The 17,429-nt window shown below is 40.8% G+C and overlaps 3 protein-coding genes across 3 annotated transcripts; 1 reads left to right on the top strand and 2 right to left on the bottom strand.

Annotated features, from left to right (window-relative positions):
• The first annotated feature begins 1,643 nt into the window (after positions 1–1,643).
• LOC128297850 (SET domain-containing protein SmydA-8) lies at positions 1,644–5,428 on the top strand. The gene is made up of 6 exons (XM_053033559.1): positions 1,644–1,805; positions 2,054–2,191; positions 3,597–3,719; positions 3,829–4,019; positions 4,096–4,838; positions 4,955–5,428. Exons 1-6 carry the CDS (start codon positions 1,644–1,646, stop codon positions 5,200–5,202), a joined length of 1,605 nt encoding a protein of 534 aa, XP_052889519.1. The 3' UTR covers positions 5,203–5,428.
• Positions 5,429–7,646: 2,218 nt separating this feature from the next.
• LOC128298644 (trypsin alpha-3-like) lies at positions 7,647–8,603 on the bottom strand. The gene is made up of 3 exons (XM_053034414.1): positions 8,343–8,603; positions 7,919–8,277; positions 7,647–7,842 (listed from the first exon to the last, which is right to left on the bottom strand). The coding sequence occupies exons 1-3, from the start codon at positions 8,595–8,597 to the stop codon at positions 7,647–7,649; spliced, it is 810 nt and encodes a 269-aa protein (XP_052890374.1). The 5' UTR covers positions 8,598–8,603.
• A 4,851-nt stretch (positions 8,604–13,454) lies between these two features.
• LOC128298730 (trypsin alpha-3-like) lies at positions 13,455–14,398 on the bottom strand. The gene is made up of 3 exons (XM_053034504.1): positions 14,129–14,398; positions 13,728–14,062; positions 13,455–13,650 (listed from the first exon to the last, which is right to left on the bottom strand). Exons 1-3 carry the CDS (start codon positions 14,384–14,386, stop codon positions 13,455–13,457), a joined length of 789 nt encoding a protein of 262 aa, XP_052890464.1. The 5' UTR covers positions 14,387–14,398.
• Between the last annotated feature and the right edge of the window lie 3,031 nt (positions 14,399–17,429).

Below are 17,429 nucleotides of genomic sequence, written 5' to 3'. Positions count from 1 at the left end.
GATACGTCTGGCAAAAATTCAAATTGTCCGCCAAAAATACCCCGCGCTTATTGTCGGTCAACTGTACGAGCTTGTCTCGTGGTACTACGTCGTAAAGGACGTTATAAAACGTGGCCCTATGTGGTGTAATATGTGAGCGATTAGTTGAGGTAGGCCCGAAGTACGAGCACGATCGGTGCACCTGTGTATCAAGTATCAGACAATGCCTGTCAACTATCGTTGCAGTTATCTCTGTTATATTACTTTGACCTACTGGGATCTTCGATTAATATAGTCCGTTCTTGTGTGGTTGATTTTTTCAGAAGGTTAAAAATGATGCTAACTAACGAATGATATTTCAACAGGAAGCACAATCCATTTGGCCCTTTTGATACGAATTCCGAGGATACCGGATACCGAGGATGATCTTTGTGTTTAAAATAGCGACAACTAATTGTGGATCACAAAAGAATGCTCACAGAAGTTGGTGTTAACATCAGCACTCTCGGTTTGTTGATCAGCTGTTCTTGGAAGCTCGTATGTGTAGATATAGTGATTAAACAACTTTGTCGGAGAATCGTTCAATCTGTCAATCTACAGCTGATTGTTAACTTCATTAAAGAGTTTAAAACCAGCTTGATTTACTTGCTCCTAATTTCCTCCATTATCCAATAAATATCGAACAGTTCGAATCCATTCGCTACCAACAACACGCGGAGGCGTGCGCAGAGGTCAGTAACGTTTACTTACCCCCTGGGAAGCCACAAACGATCGTAGGAGAGATAAATAAATCTCCAGCACTAATTTATGCCCGGTGTTTCGAACTTCCTTACCATTTCTATCCGTTCTCTGTATCGTCGTGCCGTTGGCGGTCTTTCAGATAAATCATAACGGTGATCGAGCGTGTGTACATTGCGGTGTTTTCTAAATAAACTAATTCACTGGTAAACTGTGTGACTAGAGCAATAGCAACACTGAGGTAGCCATGCTGTGACATATTTCCGAACTCGACCGACGGCGATCAACGGCTCCCCCATTACCAGTTGACGCTTGCGCATTGCCGTCCATTTTGTTCATTTTGCAAGATGAATCCATCTGTTCGTCAGGGTTTTGTAATACTGTGAACGAAATTTAGTTTGAGTTGATGTTTGCATGTCATCGGGCAGTTACCGTTCGTTGGGACGTTTTGTGGCATCTTATCCACGGGACAGTACGCTTTGGTGAAACTGTGATTTAACAATTAGTACAAGCTGTATTGCTCGTTTGTCGTAGGAGTAATCTCTACATAAAGTGAGAGTAGTTCTATACGTACAACCGATCATAACTTCCGCAACTCTCGAAAGAGAATTTCTGGTTTTCCGCCTCCAACAAAAAACAAACCTCAAACCCACTCGAACACGTTCAAACATTTGTGTCAGCCGGTATTGTTCACGATTTCCGCCTGTTTTTTTGTTGTACGGTGCTGATATTTGCGGCCGACCTACCGTTTGTGTGAAATAAGGTGAAGATAAAAATACAATTTCCTGGTGCTGGCTCTACTTGCACAGAACTAGTGAAACGATTCACAAGAAGTCACGTGGCAGAACTAGAGCGTGATTGTTAGAAGCGAGAGCGAACCGGTAGTGCAGTGATTTTCTAGGTGAAAGCATAGCACTCGAACAGTCATGCTGGAAGATGAAGATTCTGATCGCATCGAGAAGATCTGCCCGATCTGTAAAAAAGAAGCTGTTAAAAGATGTTCCCGGTGTGCGATGGTGTATTACTGCTGCGTGGAACATCAGCAGCAAGACTGGAAGGTGCACAAAACCACCTGTCATCCATTTAAAGTAGGTTATATTGCGTGCGAAGTTGAAGAATTGCTTCTTCTATTGTGGGTGTAGAGGACTCTTTGGTGGGGTTGAACATAACTTTTCTAACACCATAACAATACAAAACATTCCAAAACTACTCCGCGTTAATTTAAAATAATTATCACTTAATACACTGAAATCGGACAATATTGCTTCAGTGGTAGCGCAATGATAATCCCTAAAATCGAAATAAGTCCCACTTTTCTGATCTTTTTTTGAATTAGGTGTTCTCAAATGAACAGTACGGACGGTTTCTGGTGGCAACGAGAGATATTAAAGCAGGCGAGATCATACTGAAGGAATCGCCGCTTGTACATGGACCAGCACAAATCACTGGTCCGGTTTGTGTTGGATGCTTGCAGGTGAGTAGAAACGGTAATGGTACAGTAGTAATATTATCTAGTGATTGAAAAGTATGATTTGGACGTTAAATTATTAGAAAATTTGGGCCATTTTTATTGTCTAAATTTTTTTATTCAAATTTGATGAATACATTCAAGTAATATTTGCACCCGAAAGATATGTCGAGGTGCATAGTAGCTAGCGAGCAAACGACAAATAATTGGTTGCTTAAAGTGAACCTATGCCGGAAAGTGAATTTTTTTGTCTAAAAAACTGTTAGTGCACCTCAAGGCTCAATACATACCGGCTGAAACAAGCTTATGTGGACATCGTTCAGGCGGTCGTGCTAGGGAACGAACGAATAGTTGCATATGCAATCATGCCTTCAATGAGGTATAGTTTTGACTGCAGTTGAATGAATTTCAAAATAAGAGAGTGGAAAATAAAACCTAATGTCTTGGCGAAAATGATCAGACGAGAAGAATTCAATTCAACTAAGAAGGGGGATATACGTCTCGTCAAAGACAATATAGTCGTTATCAAACAGTCGGACCAACAATGTTCGAACTACTTCAGTCGAGGGAATCTTACAAATTTTGCAGACTGCTGTGCGTCTTCACTCCCTAAGCGTTTAAAATTTCCGTGGAATCCATAGAAGATTACTCCACCGTACAAGTGATAGACGATCAACAAGTGAAAGAGCTACAGCAGAGTAACAACTAGCTAGTATGAATTCATCAGTTACACGAAACAACTAGGTCGAAACAAGTGAAATGAAAGAAAGTGAAACTGACAAAAGTGAAAACGACAATGAAACAAGTCCATTGACAACTAGCATTAAGTGGCCAAACTATTGAACAAACTCTTCAATGAATGTATGAATATCATGTTCATCTCTGCAACTTCTGGGAGTCGGGAATAATATCTGCGACGATGTGCGATAGGTATTAGAGATGTGCGCGCTGAGTAAGAGTGAGTGAGTGAGTTGAAACCTTCGAGAGAGTGTATGAGTGTAAATCAGCACGAGTTTTCATGACTCCTTTAACCACTCTTTTGCGTTTATACTCACTCTCACTCTTTGCGCCGACTAGAAACTCACTCAGGAGTGAGTAAAACTTTTTTATCACTCTTTAGATTATAATCACTCTGTAAGAGTGAGTGAGTAAACTATGTTAGTATTAGTAAGAACGGTAATAGAGAAGCCGAATCAGAGAATGGATGAGTTGAATGGTTGCACACAAAGCGATGAAGGATGGGGTGCTAGCCTAATAAATAAGACAAACGTATTCCAATTTTCAATCGGATCCTGTACAGTCATTGCCTAATTTTATTCGTGTTATTTTTAATAACGATTAAGTTAATGTTAAATTTAAAGAGCAGCATTGTGATACGGATGGATTGTAATTTTTTTTTCTGTTACCCAAGGGATTGGAGGAGAAAAAGTACCAAGAATGTGAACGCTGCGGCTGGCCCGTTTGTAAAAAATCCTGCCAAGATCAGCCAACGCATCTGGCCGAATGCAAATTCACCATAGGGCGTGGCAGTAAGGTAAGTTTAGTAAATGTAGGAAGCTGAGCTTATTAAATCTGTCGATTCGTTAAACAATTCCCATTTTCTGGTTATAAAATATTCGATTAATATCCACCATCTGCTTCAGATTTCCATCCAGCACTTCTATGTGCCTCATCCCACGTACCAATGTTTGATGCCAGTGCGCTGTCTGTTGTTGGCCGAGAGTGATCCTGCCCGTTGGGACGCACTGTTGCGATTGGAATCGCACGACGAAGAACGGCGTGGCTCGGAGCAGTGGCGAAACGATCGAGAAGGAGTGGCAAAGCTGATTCCACGGTGAGTGTTTTTAGGTACAGTGTTTAATGTTTGGTTTTGAGTGAATAGTTTAACGCTATGTCCGAATGTGTTTTAGGTTTTTCAAGTGTGAGAATAAGTGGGATGAGGATGAGATCCTGCGCGTCGTAGGCATTATTCAGGTGAACGGACACGAAGTTCCACTGACGGAACCGTCCTCGGTAGCGATCTACAACATGGCGTCGATGTTGGAACACTCGTGCCGACCAAACCTTTCGAAGAGCTTCACAAACCGTGGGGAAGTTGTTATCTGGGCACCGAATGCGATTCGGCGCGGTGATCGGCTCAGTATCTGCTATACTGATGTGATGTGGACAACAGGCAATCGGTTGGAACATCTGCAGCAGACGAAGATGTTCCGCTGTGAGTGTAACCGTTGCAATGATCCGACCGAGTATGAGACATACTTTAGTGCGCTACGATGCTCCGGGTTTCAGAAGGACTCAAAGTGCAAGGGTTATCTGTTACCGGTGGATAAGGCACAGTGGACCGGAGAATGGAAATGTTTGCGGTGTTCGAAGGAGGTTACTGGTACGGCTGTCGGTCAAATTTTGGAACGCGCTCGAATGGATCTCGAAGCGATGGAGAAACATCGGGAAGATCATTGCAATAAGTACATGAAGCATTACTCGAAGTGGCTTGCTCCGAATCACCAGTTTCTGGTGGATGTGAAGATATCGTTGTCGCAGGTGATCGGAGGTAACAATCCGGAGGCGATAAAAAAGATTCCGTACGATAAGCTGATGAACAAGATTAAAATATGCCAAGACTTGATCGCGTTGTTTGAGAAGATTTGTCCAGGTATGTTAAGCTACTATAATTACGTAGTGTTTATATGTTGAGTTGGGATAGTTTTTAGTAATCTCTAGCATGTAACAATTTGCGTTGCATTAATGCGTTTCCTTATTGTTTTGCAGCGGAGGCGCGTGCATTCGGCGCAACTCGGTTTGAGCTTCACGCAGCCCTGGCAGAGCTTGGGCGACGTTCCACAGAAGCTAACAATTCCGCTGCGGCAGCAGTACAACTAGAAGATTCGCTGCACAACGCAAACGAATGCATACGAATGCTGCTACACGAACCGTCCGTGCTGATGGAGAGTAAAATATGCGCTCAGGCTCGTGTGAACGCAAAAACACTAATGGCATTGTTAGGAATCAAGGAATAATGCCACGAAGGAAAGCTGTAAACAACACAGTTACAAAGACATGGAAAAGAGAGACAAGATAGGATATGACAAGAAACGAAATGAAAAGCTATGGCTGATTGCGCAGAGGTCAAAATTTATACCATTCGTTCTATTGTGTTCTATAATTACAGTAAATGAAGATTTCTAGTAGGTAAGATTTAATTATAGATGAATGATTAGAGAAATAAATAGTAGAAAATAGATCCTACTACGAATTAGCGTTGAAAATTAAATCGTGTGTTCCCAGAAATCATCACTTTATTTATTAATGTCAATTATTCAAACCCTTTTATTGTTTTTCTGCTCTCCGCGAGATGTATTTGTTTGCTGTTTGCTTTTGAGCATCAGTAGACTATTACCAATTGTTTATTCGGTGTAATTATCGACCAGATATCTTCTTCCGTTCTTCTCGGAAAAAAAATTATTGAAACGATAGTACATCGAAATGTAAATATAATTATATATAGATAGTTAATATAATTATATATAGGCTTGTGCTTTTTTCACAACGAACGTTCACCCACAATGAGAAATATTCCAAAGAGATTGGAATAAGGTTGAAATGCAGTTGAGCCGAGTTATGTTGTTTACCATTTGTCATCTAGCGATGGATCCATTCTCAAAGTACAGTCGAATTATATCGAATTAATAATAATAAGACTAATAAGATGAAAGCTGAGCCGGAGTTTAGGTTCAAGCCTGGTGCCTGATCAGCTGATCGGCGAGGAAACAGGTAGACTATTGGTAAATTTAAGACAACAAGAAGAGACGTTTTAAAGGCTTACATCTTACTCGTACTTCTATGCCTACACCAAACACATACGGCTATCCAGTGTGTTTAATAAAGTCTGTTAACATAACTAAAACATAGCAAAATATTCTGTTGCAAAACACGAAGCACGAGAATAAAGGGTGTTCTTCATCAACTTGCAATACGGTTAAAACGCGGTTGAAAGATTTTGATACTAAACTTTCTCCCGACACGTATCAAATGGACAGTGAAGTCAAACTAAACGCACTAAAGATATTTCTTATACTACGAAAAGTTCTCTGGTCTTCTACGAACCCCGCGTCCTTAATGTTCGTATGAACGTAATGCAATGGAACCCATCTTTATTGGCATAATTTTCGATACAATACTTGTTTACAATATATGTTAGCCAAATTTACTTTTTGATAAACTTTTTTTTTGAAATGGTGCACCCGTACACATTACTTTAGGAGTTTTATTCTCTGTTTTAGTTGATAGATGCTTTGAGCCAATACAACTACAATTTCCTCTCGACGTTTTTCCAAACTATCTAAATTCACTACTCTTTTATAAGATTCAAACAAAAACTGTATTTCAATATAAAATAACTTAATCTAAAATTCTATACTTATGCCTACTTCGCGATTTTGACTAACTGCATTTATGTAATTAACGAATTGTTTGAAAATCGCTCCTTTCTTGGTGGTATCAGGGAAAACTAATTCTTCGCAGCTTTGAGTTTTTGTGCTACTGAATTGTTTAGTTAATTTTAGAAAATTTTCCCATTTTTGTTTTATCATGGGACAGGCTGCGTACTTGTGTTCTAGCGTTTCTAATTCATTGCATTTTTTTTACATTTTTCAGAGTTTCTAATGTTCATTCGTTTGAGTGTTTCGTTGTTCTGTACGTTTCCGTAAATTAAATAGCAGCAAAGGGTTTCTGGTTGCTTGTCATATTATTTTTGTGTAGATTTCTCCCTATTTGCTTCCAGTTTTTGGACGGGTATTGCGTACATATTTTCCGCGACATTCAATGCGAAAATCATAAAACACACGCCAAAATTATGTTTCCGAAGAGATTCATGAATCTCTGAGGATTCATGAGTCTCGAGGACTCATGAATCTCGAGGATTCATGAATCTTTGAAGATTCATGAATCTCGTGGATTCATGAATCTTTGAGCATTCATGAATTTTTGATGATTCATAATTCTCGAGGATTGACAAATCTTTTGAGAATCGACTCATGACTCCTCGTTAAAGATTCATATGAATGACTCTTCGCAAAAGATTCAATTAGCACAACACTACTGTAACAGTTCTATCAAGGGTGTTCAAGCGGATCGAGCGGAGAAAGAAAGAGTGAACAAACGGGAGAAATAAGCAATTGACGCGACTCACTCAGGATAGCGAAAGAGAGCGCAGCGCGAGCTGCTCAGTTCTATGTTAGACCTCATCGGGACAAGTGTGAACTAAGATAATGTAAAATGGAACTGAATGGTACACATAAACATTTTTTTACTGTCTGAAACTGACGCATTTACTACAAGAACTTTACTTCGGTTTTATTAAGATTTGCTTAGGTGATGCTTAAAAGGGTTCTTGAAAAATGCTGAATATACTCGTTCAGCAAAATCGATATCGTTCATTATTAATCGGCTCATTTAACCAAGTTTAAATTCCAGTTTGGCTAAAAATGAAGGCGCGAATGCTGGGTGAGGTAATCTTTGCGAAACCAGCTGGCCAGGCACTGTTACAATTGGGATTGGTGAAGGAAACGATTCCACTAAGTTTTCCACCACATACCAATCCACCACCACCGTCTCCCTTGCAAATGTCCACTCCATTGCCGTATTTGGCGCAAAGCATACTGTGAAAACAAAAAATGAATAATTTGACTCATTAGCGAATATTCCCCGAATGGCTTCATCAACAGACACACTTACTTAGACGTAATCCTTTGTGCTGGGAATGGTGTCCATGCTGCAGCACAACTAGCCTGCGACACGATGTTCATGTTGGTGTAACGCAAGTCGCTTGCTGGTGCTACGCCGTTGATGCTGGTGAGGCCCCATCCAACCACGAAGCAAGTGCTGCCAATCGGTATATCCGAAGTTTGAAGTGCTATCGGAACCATATTTAGTCTGCCCTTGAACGCATTCGTAACTACTGATAGAACAGCAACATCGAAATCAGACGTGCCTGGAGCTGCACTAGGGTTATAGCTGCCATGAAGGGCAATTTTCACCACCTGGAAAAACACACCTCCCGTGGTGGCGGATGTGCTGCCTCCGTGTAAGATTATCTGAAACATTCAAACGACAAGCTGATGGATTTTTACAACATTACAACGGATACGTTACAACTCACCTTCGCAATATCGCCCATAATAGGTTGAACGCAGTTTCCTGCAGTCAGGGCATGTGTATAGGTAATCATACTGGCACCACAGATGAATCTATTGTTATAGTACATGTTTAATGCATAACCGTAATTGACGATGCTCACTCCGACACCGTTGATAATACGTCCAGAATGGGAGACCTCAATTGCTGGAGTCTCATCTGCCAGCACAACATTGCTGCAGATCAATCCCAAAAGCACTAAACCGATCACTTGCTTCATCGTCCGTTTGGTATTACTATCAGCCCGACGAAATTCGAAGCGGTATTTAAGGCTCCGAAAATTCGTCGCGAATCAAACAGATTTGTTTTGGTCGCATTTTTGGTGAATGTTTTGCGAAACTTGTAGGGAAGAGTTGTAAACAGATTCGTTTGTATGTGCTACTAAACCTGGGATGTTATTTGCAAATGCGCTGTCATGGTTCATCTGTTCAAATAGCAAAAAGGTCTGAACGTCCTTGCAAACACCATTTGAAACAACATTTTGAAACATTTAGTATTCGCGTGGCGCAAATTAGCTACCCAGTACATACATTTCAATCAGGTTTATAGGGGTTTTCAGGCCATTTCTGATAGTCAACAGTATTGTTCATTTCAATGAAGGAACTTTATTAACCAATTGTTGAAAAGAGTTGTGAAAATCATTTGTGTTGATAGGACTTGAGTAAACTGGTTCGTTCGTCGTGAAGAACTGAAGGAACGCTATAGTTCTTTCGTTCTTTTATCTCTCACAAACTATGCATGTGTCACTCATCAATTTCTCTTGTTCATCGTTCGTTACAAGTTGGGTTGGCCCAGTGGCATTGTTTTTCACACGAACGCACCGGACGAAAATCCCACCCGGACCAATCCCCCGTAATAAGAACTATAATAATAATATAGGACGCTAAATTTTCGGAGGTCCTGAAGAGAATCGAAGAATACGGATTTACTATTCGTGCGGAAAAATGCGCCTTCAATGCGTCAAACGAATCGAGTATTTGGGAAATATCATCGACGTCAATGGTTTGCGCCTAGATCCAGCAAAGATATAGGCTATCACAAAACTGCCGGAGCTAACAGACCTCAAAAGAGTACGATCTTTCTTGGGCGCTATTAACTATAACGGTAAATTTGTGCCAAATATGAGGGATCTGCGCTACCATTTGGACAAATTACTGGAAACCAACGCACCATTTCACTGGGCGAAAGAGTGCACTCAAGCGTTTAAGACCTTTAAATCCTTGCTATTTTCTAAACTGCTGTTAACGAATTTCGATCCAACACAGTAAATAATAGTATCAGCAGATGCATCTTCAGTGGGTTTAGGAGCAACAATTATTCATCAACATCCCGACGGCTCCATTCGTGTTGTTCAGCGTGCCTCAAGAGCGCTCACTAAAGCCGAACAAGGATATAACCAGATCGACCGATTGGCTATCATTTTTGGGGTAATCAAATTTCATCAGATGTTGTATGTGTTAAAAGACACGGCGGTCGATAACTTCGTTATAAAAAGTTATAGAACGATAACTTCGAATTGTGAAGCACAGTAGAGGTGAACGATTACTTCGATATTCGATCTTCTTTATTTCCGAAGCGCAACTGATACAATTCACATGAGTTCCGTTTATATATGTACAAATTGTTGAACACTAACCATCGGTGTCAAACTCCAGAAGTGTCAAACCTCTAAACGTTCTAAACGTTGCTTATTCTCAACAGTATGGCCGCCACTTCGCATATTCGGCAGCAAAAAGGGAATACCGACGTACACTGCAAATCGCCTTCAAAGATTTGCACTTACACTCCAACTGTATGATATGGACATCGAGTACATACCCACTGACGCATTTGGAAACGCTGATGTCCTGTCGCGACTCATACAAAACCACTCGAAGCCGGAATACATAATCGCCAGTGTGGAATCTAAGATCTAGGTCAGTCAGGAGCAAGATCTAAGGTCAGTTGCCATAAACACATTAAACGCATTCCCTCTTCGTTTTAGAGAAGTCCAGGTTGCCACACAAGAAGATACCTTGCTGCAGAAGGTGTACAAGTACGTGCAGAACGGTTGGCTCCGAGACATTTCTTTTGGAACAAATGCTGCGCAGCTACATGATGGAAGGGAATCTCTGACAACTGTTGATGGTTGTATTATGTTTGGAGAGAAGGTGGTGATTCCAGAAAGATTGCGCACTTGTTGTCTGGTCCAACTTTATCGAGGACATCCGGGAGTGCAAAGAATGAAATCAATTGCACGTAGTCATCTTTATTGGCCAAACATAGACAGCGACAGAGAAGGCTATGTAGCTAATTGCGGAGCTTGTGCAGCGGCCGCAAAAGCACTCCCAAGGGCAACGCCAGTGGCATGGCCAAAACCATCAGGCGTCTCCACCAGGGTTCAGATTGACTACGCAGGCCTATGGAAAGATTAGTACCTTTTAGTCGTAGTCGACGTTTATTCAAAGTGGCTGGAAATAGTGAAAACATCGAGCACCACCACATCAGCTACCATCATTAAATTGAGAAGCCTGTTTGCACGTTACGGCATGCCTGCCACTGTCAGCGATAATGGACCGCAATTTGTCAGCGGATTATTTAAGGAATTTTGTTTGTTCCATCCATAAACCAACGGGCAAGCAGAGCCCCGTTTGTGGAAAATCCAAACGGATGAAACTACGCTAGATGAGGTTTTGGACCTATTCCTCATGACGTATCGATCGACTTCAAATTCACCGTTAGAGCAGCAGAAAAGTCCGGCTGAAGTAATGTTTGGTCGTCCAATAAGAACGGCGCTAGAACTATTGCGCCCTCCTACACCCCATGCAGAATCTACTTCACCGCAACATCAGTCAGCTCGTGGATTCCGGCATGACGATACCGTATGGGCAAAACAATTTGTCCGTAATTCATGGAAGTGGATCGCCGGAAAAGTCGTTCGTCGTTGCGGACGTGTAATGTACGAGGTCAGAGACCAGGATGACCGTTTTCTCCGACGACACGTTAACCAGCTAAGGCGGCGCACCAAAACATCGCTCTGCAATCTCGAACCCGATCGCGTTCAACTGATGGCAGGTTGAAATCAGCCTATTCGCATACTTTTTCATGGATCCACAGCGCTCCAAATCGGTCCTAATCAGCTTGTACAGTAAACCGATTTCTCGCATCAAGCCCGTTTTTTCAAACGCATCACACAGCTTTGTCCACGCGTCTTAAACGGTACGGGTATCCTTAACGTGGTAGTAATTTTGCAGCTCCAACAGTAAAATTATTTTACCACGTGCTTTTCTATCCTTTGCGGTAGCCACGGCCTCTACTGTAACATCTGCTTTACCGGTCGGCTCAACAGTATCCTAAAGGCCTGCTACCTCTAAATACGTTTGTACTGCAAACATCCACGTTGATCAGTTCTCACGTCCCACGAGTCGTTCGATTCCGGTATTTTTGATTATTTCGCTCATTTTTGTGGATCTGGGCCCATAACCTGTTGAAATCTGCTGGTGATAATAATCAACGTCCACTTCGGTTAACAGTTACAGCGAAAGAGAGCGACTCTTTATTCGTGGTTGTAGTCCTTACTGTCTCTTTACATCGATGCGCTATCTGTGAGTCCAGATCGATTTATAACGTGTTGCCTATATCTAACAATATCAAACGAGAGAGTCGCCACACACTCATTCTGTTCATTTCTCTAGCCAAACTGAACAACCACTGAAACGTGCGGATGGCGAAAAGCTAATACGTAGAGTATCCAACTATGCGTGAAATGCGTGTATGCATTAAATGAATATAACTGGACTGCAATGTTTCATATTATTTTAGCAACGGTTTTATTAGCAACGTATCAGTGCAGAGTTTATTCACGATCAAACAGTTAGGCAAATCACAGTCTTTTGTGTTTTGTTGTCAGTAATTAATAAAATGGCAATACTAGTTGGTTTAATAAAATAACACATTAAAATGTACAAACACAAATTAAACTATCACAGGACGTCGCTACGGGAATAAGGACACGTCGGCTCGCTAGGGTGGCCGCGTTGAGAAAAAACCTTTTCAAAAATGGAGGCGCGCGCAACCGAAGGTACCCGTTCGCTCATACATCGGTAACTGTCACGTGTCGACAAGCTGACAGAACCGAGTAACGCTGACTAACGCTACGCACCCGCTATGTATGGAACACCGTACACAACACAGTCACAAAACGTTCAGCTGGACGATTCTCTCATGTGTGACGAAAAAGAAAGACATCTGCGAGAAGGACACAATTATGAAACCCGCCCACCCACCGAGCAACATAGTAAAGTGTACCCTGCATGTTGAAGCATTTATCCAAACAGTTAACAAATACCTGGACTAGATTAACATTGTTTTGTGAAACTGAATGATCAATCGCATCCGGCCAGCAAGCAATTGCCCAGGTCGAGCGAATTGCAAAAATTATTTTGAATGATTTGAATGAATTGATTAATTACAGTGGAACGCCGATTATCTGTGCTCATCGGGATTCGACGGTTGCCGGCACATATTCTATTTAAGATAAAATTTGCGTATAGTGTGTTATAGGTAGGACTTTTACAGAGTATAATTTATTTTATTTGTGTGATTTATTGTTGCAAAGGAAATTGTAGTTGTTTTCTTTAATTTGAGCTCATTTGATCATATACAACTGAATCTTTCAATTCTTCCGATAACGGTATTGCCGGAATATGTTAAATATCTTTGGGAACTGTTATTTCCGAGCTGCACGGATATTCCCGGTTAATCAACCGGGTTATCGGCTCTGCACTGCATAACGGTGTAAAGAAGCTCATCAGAAGAATACCGTTACTATCAATTGAAAGCTGTGGACATGATTGTGTAGACAAATCTCAGCAAAAAAAGAAAAACTAATACCTTTAAAGCCAACACGGATTAAGCTACGGTTCCGGTGATAGGGCTTAGGAGCATTATTCCTCAATGCTTATTACCAATAGAATTCAAGCGAGTTTTACTTCCTTTATATTTATTTGTTTTTTATTCATCGTTGTTCAAAATTTTTCGTGTTTTTAACCCATACGTTATAACAGGTGAGAATAACTTTTGTCGAGTATAACCGATTTTAAATTCCCGTGTGCGAACGAATGAAGCTTCGAATGATGGGTGCAATAACCTTGGTAAAGCCAGCAGGATGGGAACCTATACACCTGGGATTGTCGAAGGAAACGATTCCAGTCAATTTTCCTCCACACACCAATGCACCACCACTGTCTCCCTTACAAATATCCACTCCATTGCCGTATCGGGCACAAACCATGCTGTGTAATAAAAAAACACGAATTAGACGTCACATTCGCGATCATTCCCGAATGGTTTCGCCGACAGGCATACTTACTTGGACGTAATTCCACCAGCCCATGCTGCAGTGCAATTTGCCTGCGACACAATATTCATCTGGATGTAACGTAATTCACTTGTTGGTGCTGGCACCTGGACGTTAGTTCGGCCCCATCCAACCACAGAGCAAGGCGTACCAGCCGCCATTTCCGAAGTTTGAAGTGCTATCGGAGCCATGTTTCGTTTTCCACTGAACGCATTCTTAGCTACTGTTACCACAGCAGCATCGAACTCAAATGTTTTACGGTTCAAGCTATCAAGCATATCAATTTTGATTACCTTTATTAAGAAACCACCTGTGTTGGGAGATGTGCTGCCTCCGTGCACACTTATCTAAAACATTCAAACGTCCAGCGGATGATTATTTTGATTAAGAAATTGAAACATATTACAACTCACCAATGGAATAACCTCCATATAAGGCTCCACACAATGACCTGCAGTCAGGGCATGCGAAGCAGTGATAATACTAGCACCACAGAAGTATGTATTTTTATAGAACATGCTTAATGCATACGGGTAATTGGTGATGTTCACTGCGACACCGTTCACAATACGTCCAGAATGCGAGCCCTCATTTGCTGGAGTCCCATCTTCTGCCAGCACAACATTGCTGCAGATCAGTCCCAAAAGCACTAAACCGATCACTTGCTTCATCGTCCGTTTGGCACAACTATCAGTAAGACGATATTCGAAGCGGTATTTAAGGCGCCGAAAATTCTTCGCGAATCAAACAGATTTGGTTTGAATTCGTTGAACCGATCGTACAACAGTGTACAGGTTCTAAGAGGAAAAATGTGGTAACTTACCTCATCTGTTCAAATAACAAAAAAAGTCTGTACTTCCTTTACAGAAACCTAGTGCCGGTTGAAGCCCGTTGGAAGCCCTTGGTTGTAGGATGTAATGAATGGGGAGAGGTGTGAGTGGGGTAAGGGTACGCTTTTAAATGTGGCCTGTTAAATCCCAATTAACTTCAGCGATTTCCCAGCCAAGGTTAATACTAAACAGGTATGAAGTGGTACAGAGAGTCTGTTTCAAAAGCGTCCACACAGTAAAACCCCTGATCTCTGTGTCTCTATATATTTTAAAAATTTCAAATTTAAATTTTCAAGCAAAAGCTTCAAAAGCCTGAAGAAGGAAAAGAATCATATTCTCATTCAAAATTTTAAAATTCCCCAATCCCCCGCAGCAAGGACTGACTATCCGGCTACGTGGTTTTTACGTTGGTGATATTATGAACAAAATAATATATCGTAAATAAACTGTTACAGGTATCATAAAACACTTATAATATATTAACGATTAAAACGACGTGGAGTGTCACATCTACACTCGACTGTTCTCTTTACGCTGCTCAAACCCGACCCCCGCAGTTTGATCGGAATCGAGGCCACGATCCCGATCGTCCTATTTGCTCATCCTTGACCACTCCTGCTCCTCAACCAGCGAGAGACTTCTCGTGGAGAACGCACATGAGTGTCCGGCTGCGTACGCACCCAACACTAGTCTTACTACAACTACACCCTGCCGAATAGAGATGGGTTGATCCGACCATTTGCGGATCGGATCAATCCGGTATGCTCCGGGGCCGGATTTCAATTTTAGGCGGAAACATTTTGGACCCCATTACTTTCACCAATTTGCTATTACATACATTTCAAATTTTTGAAAATACGGCATTGCCGTCATAATATAAATTAAATAAAAAAAATATTTCAAACTTTTATATTGATACATCGGGGAGTCATAATCAATTGTCTTCAATTAAAATTATGCCCACACTTGATGCCAGCAAAATACAATCATGCCAACATAAAACATCAATTAAATTGATAATTAACGTCAAATAAATAAAACATAATAATAACAGAGAAGGTAAAATTACGACACAACCCCGCAAAGAAACGCACACATGATAGATCCGGCGATCCGGATAGATCCGGCGATTTTAAAGTCCGGATTATCCCATTTTGTATGAAATTTCGTGGATCAGTCGGAGCGCCTATAGTGAGAATGTTTCCCATGTGAGATGAACTAGGTGAGAGCACACAAAATTTGAGAGCATAAACAGAGAGCAAGTGTCAACCTGAAGTGTATATCTTTCCTGCTATTTACTATATGTCCTGCACATATGTTAAAGCACGCCGAGCGGCAGTTTCGTACACACGTGTCAGACTATTTGCGCTCAAAATTATTCGTTCGTCTCTCTCATAAGCTACACTCATTCTCCTTGTTTATGGATTCTTATCATGTTGATTATGCGCATTGGGGTGTTAGTATTTTTGCTACAAGTAGATCAAAAATATATTCAATAAATTTGCATCAGATTCTTGCTTCCGTTAACAAATTTAGGTTTTACAAGTTAATTAATATCTTTAATAAAAAGAAACAAACATTTTATCGATCGATTAAAGAATGTTAAATGTTAAATAATCACACAAATGCTCCTGTTACCATTACTTATTAATAAAATGTTACAACTTCCCACATTAGATTTCACAGGGAACATTAGATATAATAAAAAATCTTGAAATGTAAGGATACTTTACTAATTGCATTGCATTGTTTTGCTATGTTATGCTGTTGATAACCATGTTGAGGTTATTGACAAATGCTTTTTCAGTATTATGTCGCCATGTTTGTATTTTGTTGGCAACAAGTGTTGCCATGATTTTAATTCAAGACAATCGATTATGACTCCTTGAGATAGTAACATGTATGGAAATTATGTAACTTATGTATGGAATAGCATATTGGTGTAAGTACTGGGGCGCAAACTATTTAAGTCTAAGTAAAGTCTAAGTAAGTAATTTAAATCCGGAGCGCGGAGTCATGATCCGAGGCATACCGGTTTGATCCGATCCGGCAAAAAGTCGAATCAACCCATCTCTTATCCGGACTCAAAAATTCCGGACCAATCGCAATCAATCTCACTATAGAAACTCCGGCTGCTCCGGATCTTCATACAAAAGCCCGACTCAAAACAGCCGTACCTACCGGAATCTTTCTCACTATGAAAACTTCGGCTAATCCGGATCGCCGGATCTATCATGTGTGCGTTTCTTTGCGGCGTTATGTCGTAATTTTACTTTCACTGTTATTATAGCAGCGAAATTTAATTACCAATAAGCAATGATCATACGACTTATTATTCTTGCAACTCGTTCACAATGATTACCATTCATTCAAGTTAAATTCTCATTTACAGCAAAAACAACAGAATCGTACAATGTTTTCTCAAAAAATGTAACACAAAGTTTCCTCAAACAAAATACACAAACAAGCACTTCACACACACGCACTTCGCACAGTTTTTCTGTTTTTTAATAAAATGAAATTAAAAAAAAAGAGCCATCACCGAAAATGTCACCAAAACTTGTTCAAACACAATCAGAAGCCAGAAATAGAAACTTTTCATAAACTTTTGTAAAATGCACGTAAGCACTTTTATTCAAAGCCACATTATCGCATCCAAAACCCACAATTTACTAAACGTACATAGACAAATGGTACATACGTGTTAAATACTAGACGATCAACAAACATACAACAACAAACAACAAACCCCGACCTACAAACCGGCAAGGTGCTTGATCCGCCACTGTTTATTACCATGCACACATCGCCCGACTCCGTCATTGATACATTCTGAGCGTAATTGAAACAACTTGCTTAGGCTTACGAGCGACACAGTGGCACA

Source organism: Anopheles moucheti, chromosome 2 (assembly GCF_943734755.1).
Source record: "Anopheles moucheti chromosome 2, idAnoMoucSN_F20_07, whole genome shotgun sequence".
Classification (NCBI taxonomy): domain Eukaryota; kingdom Metazoa; phylum Arthropoda; class Insecta; order Diptera; family Culicidae; genus Anopheles; species Anopheles moucheti.
Note: the sequence above shows the minus strand (reverse complement) of the source record. Positions and strands in the feature narration are given on the sequence as shown.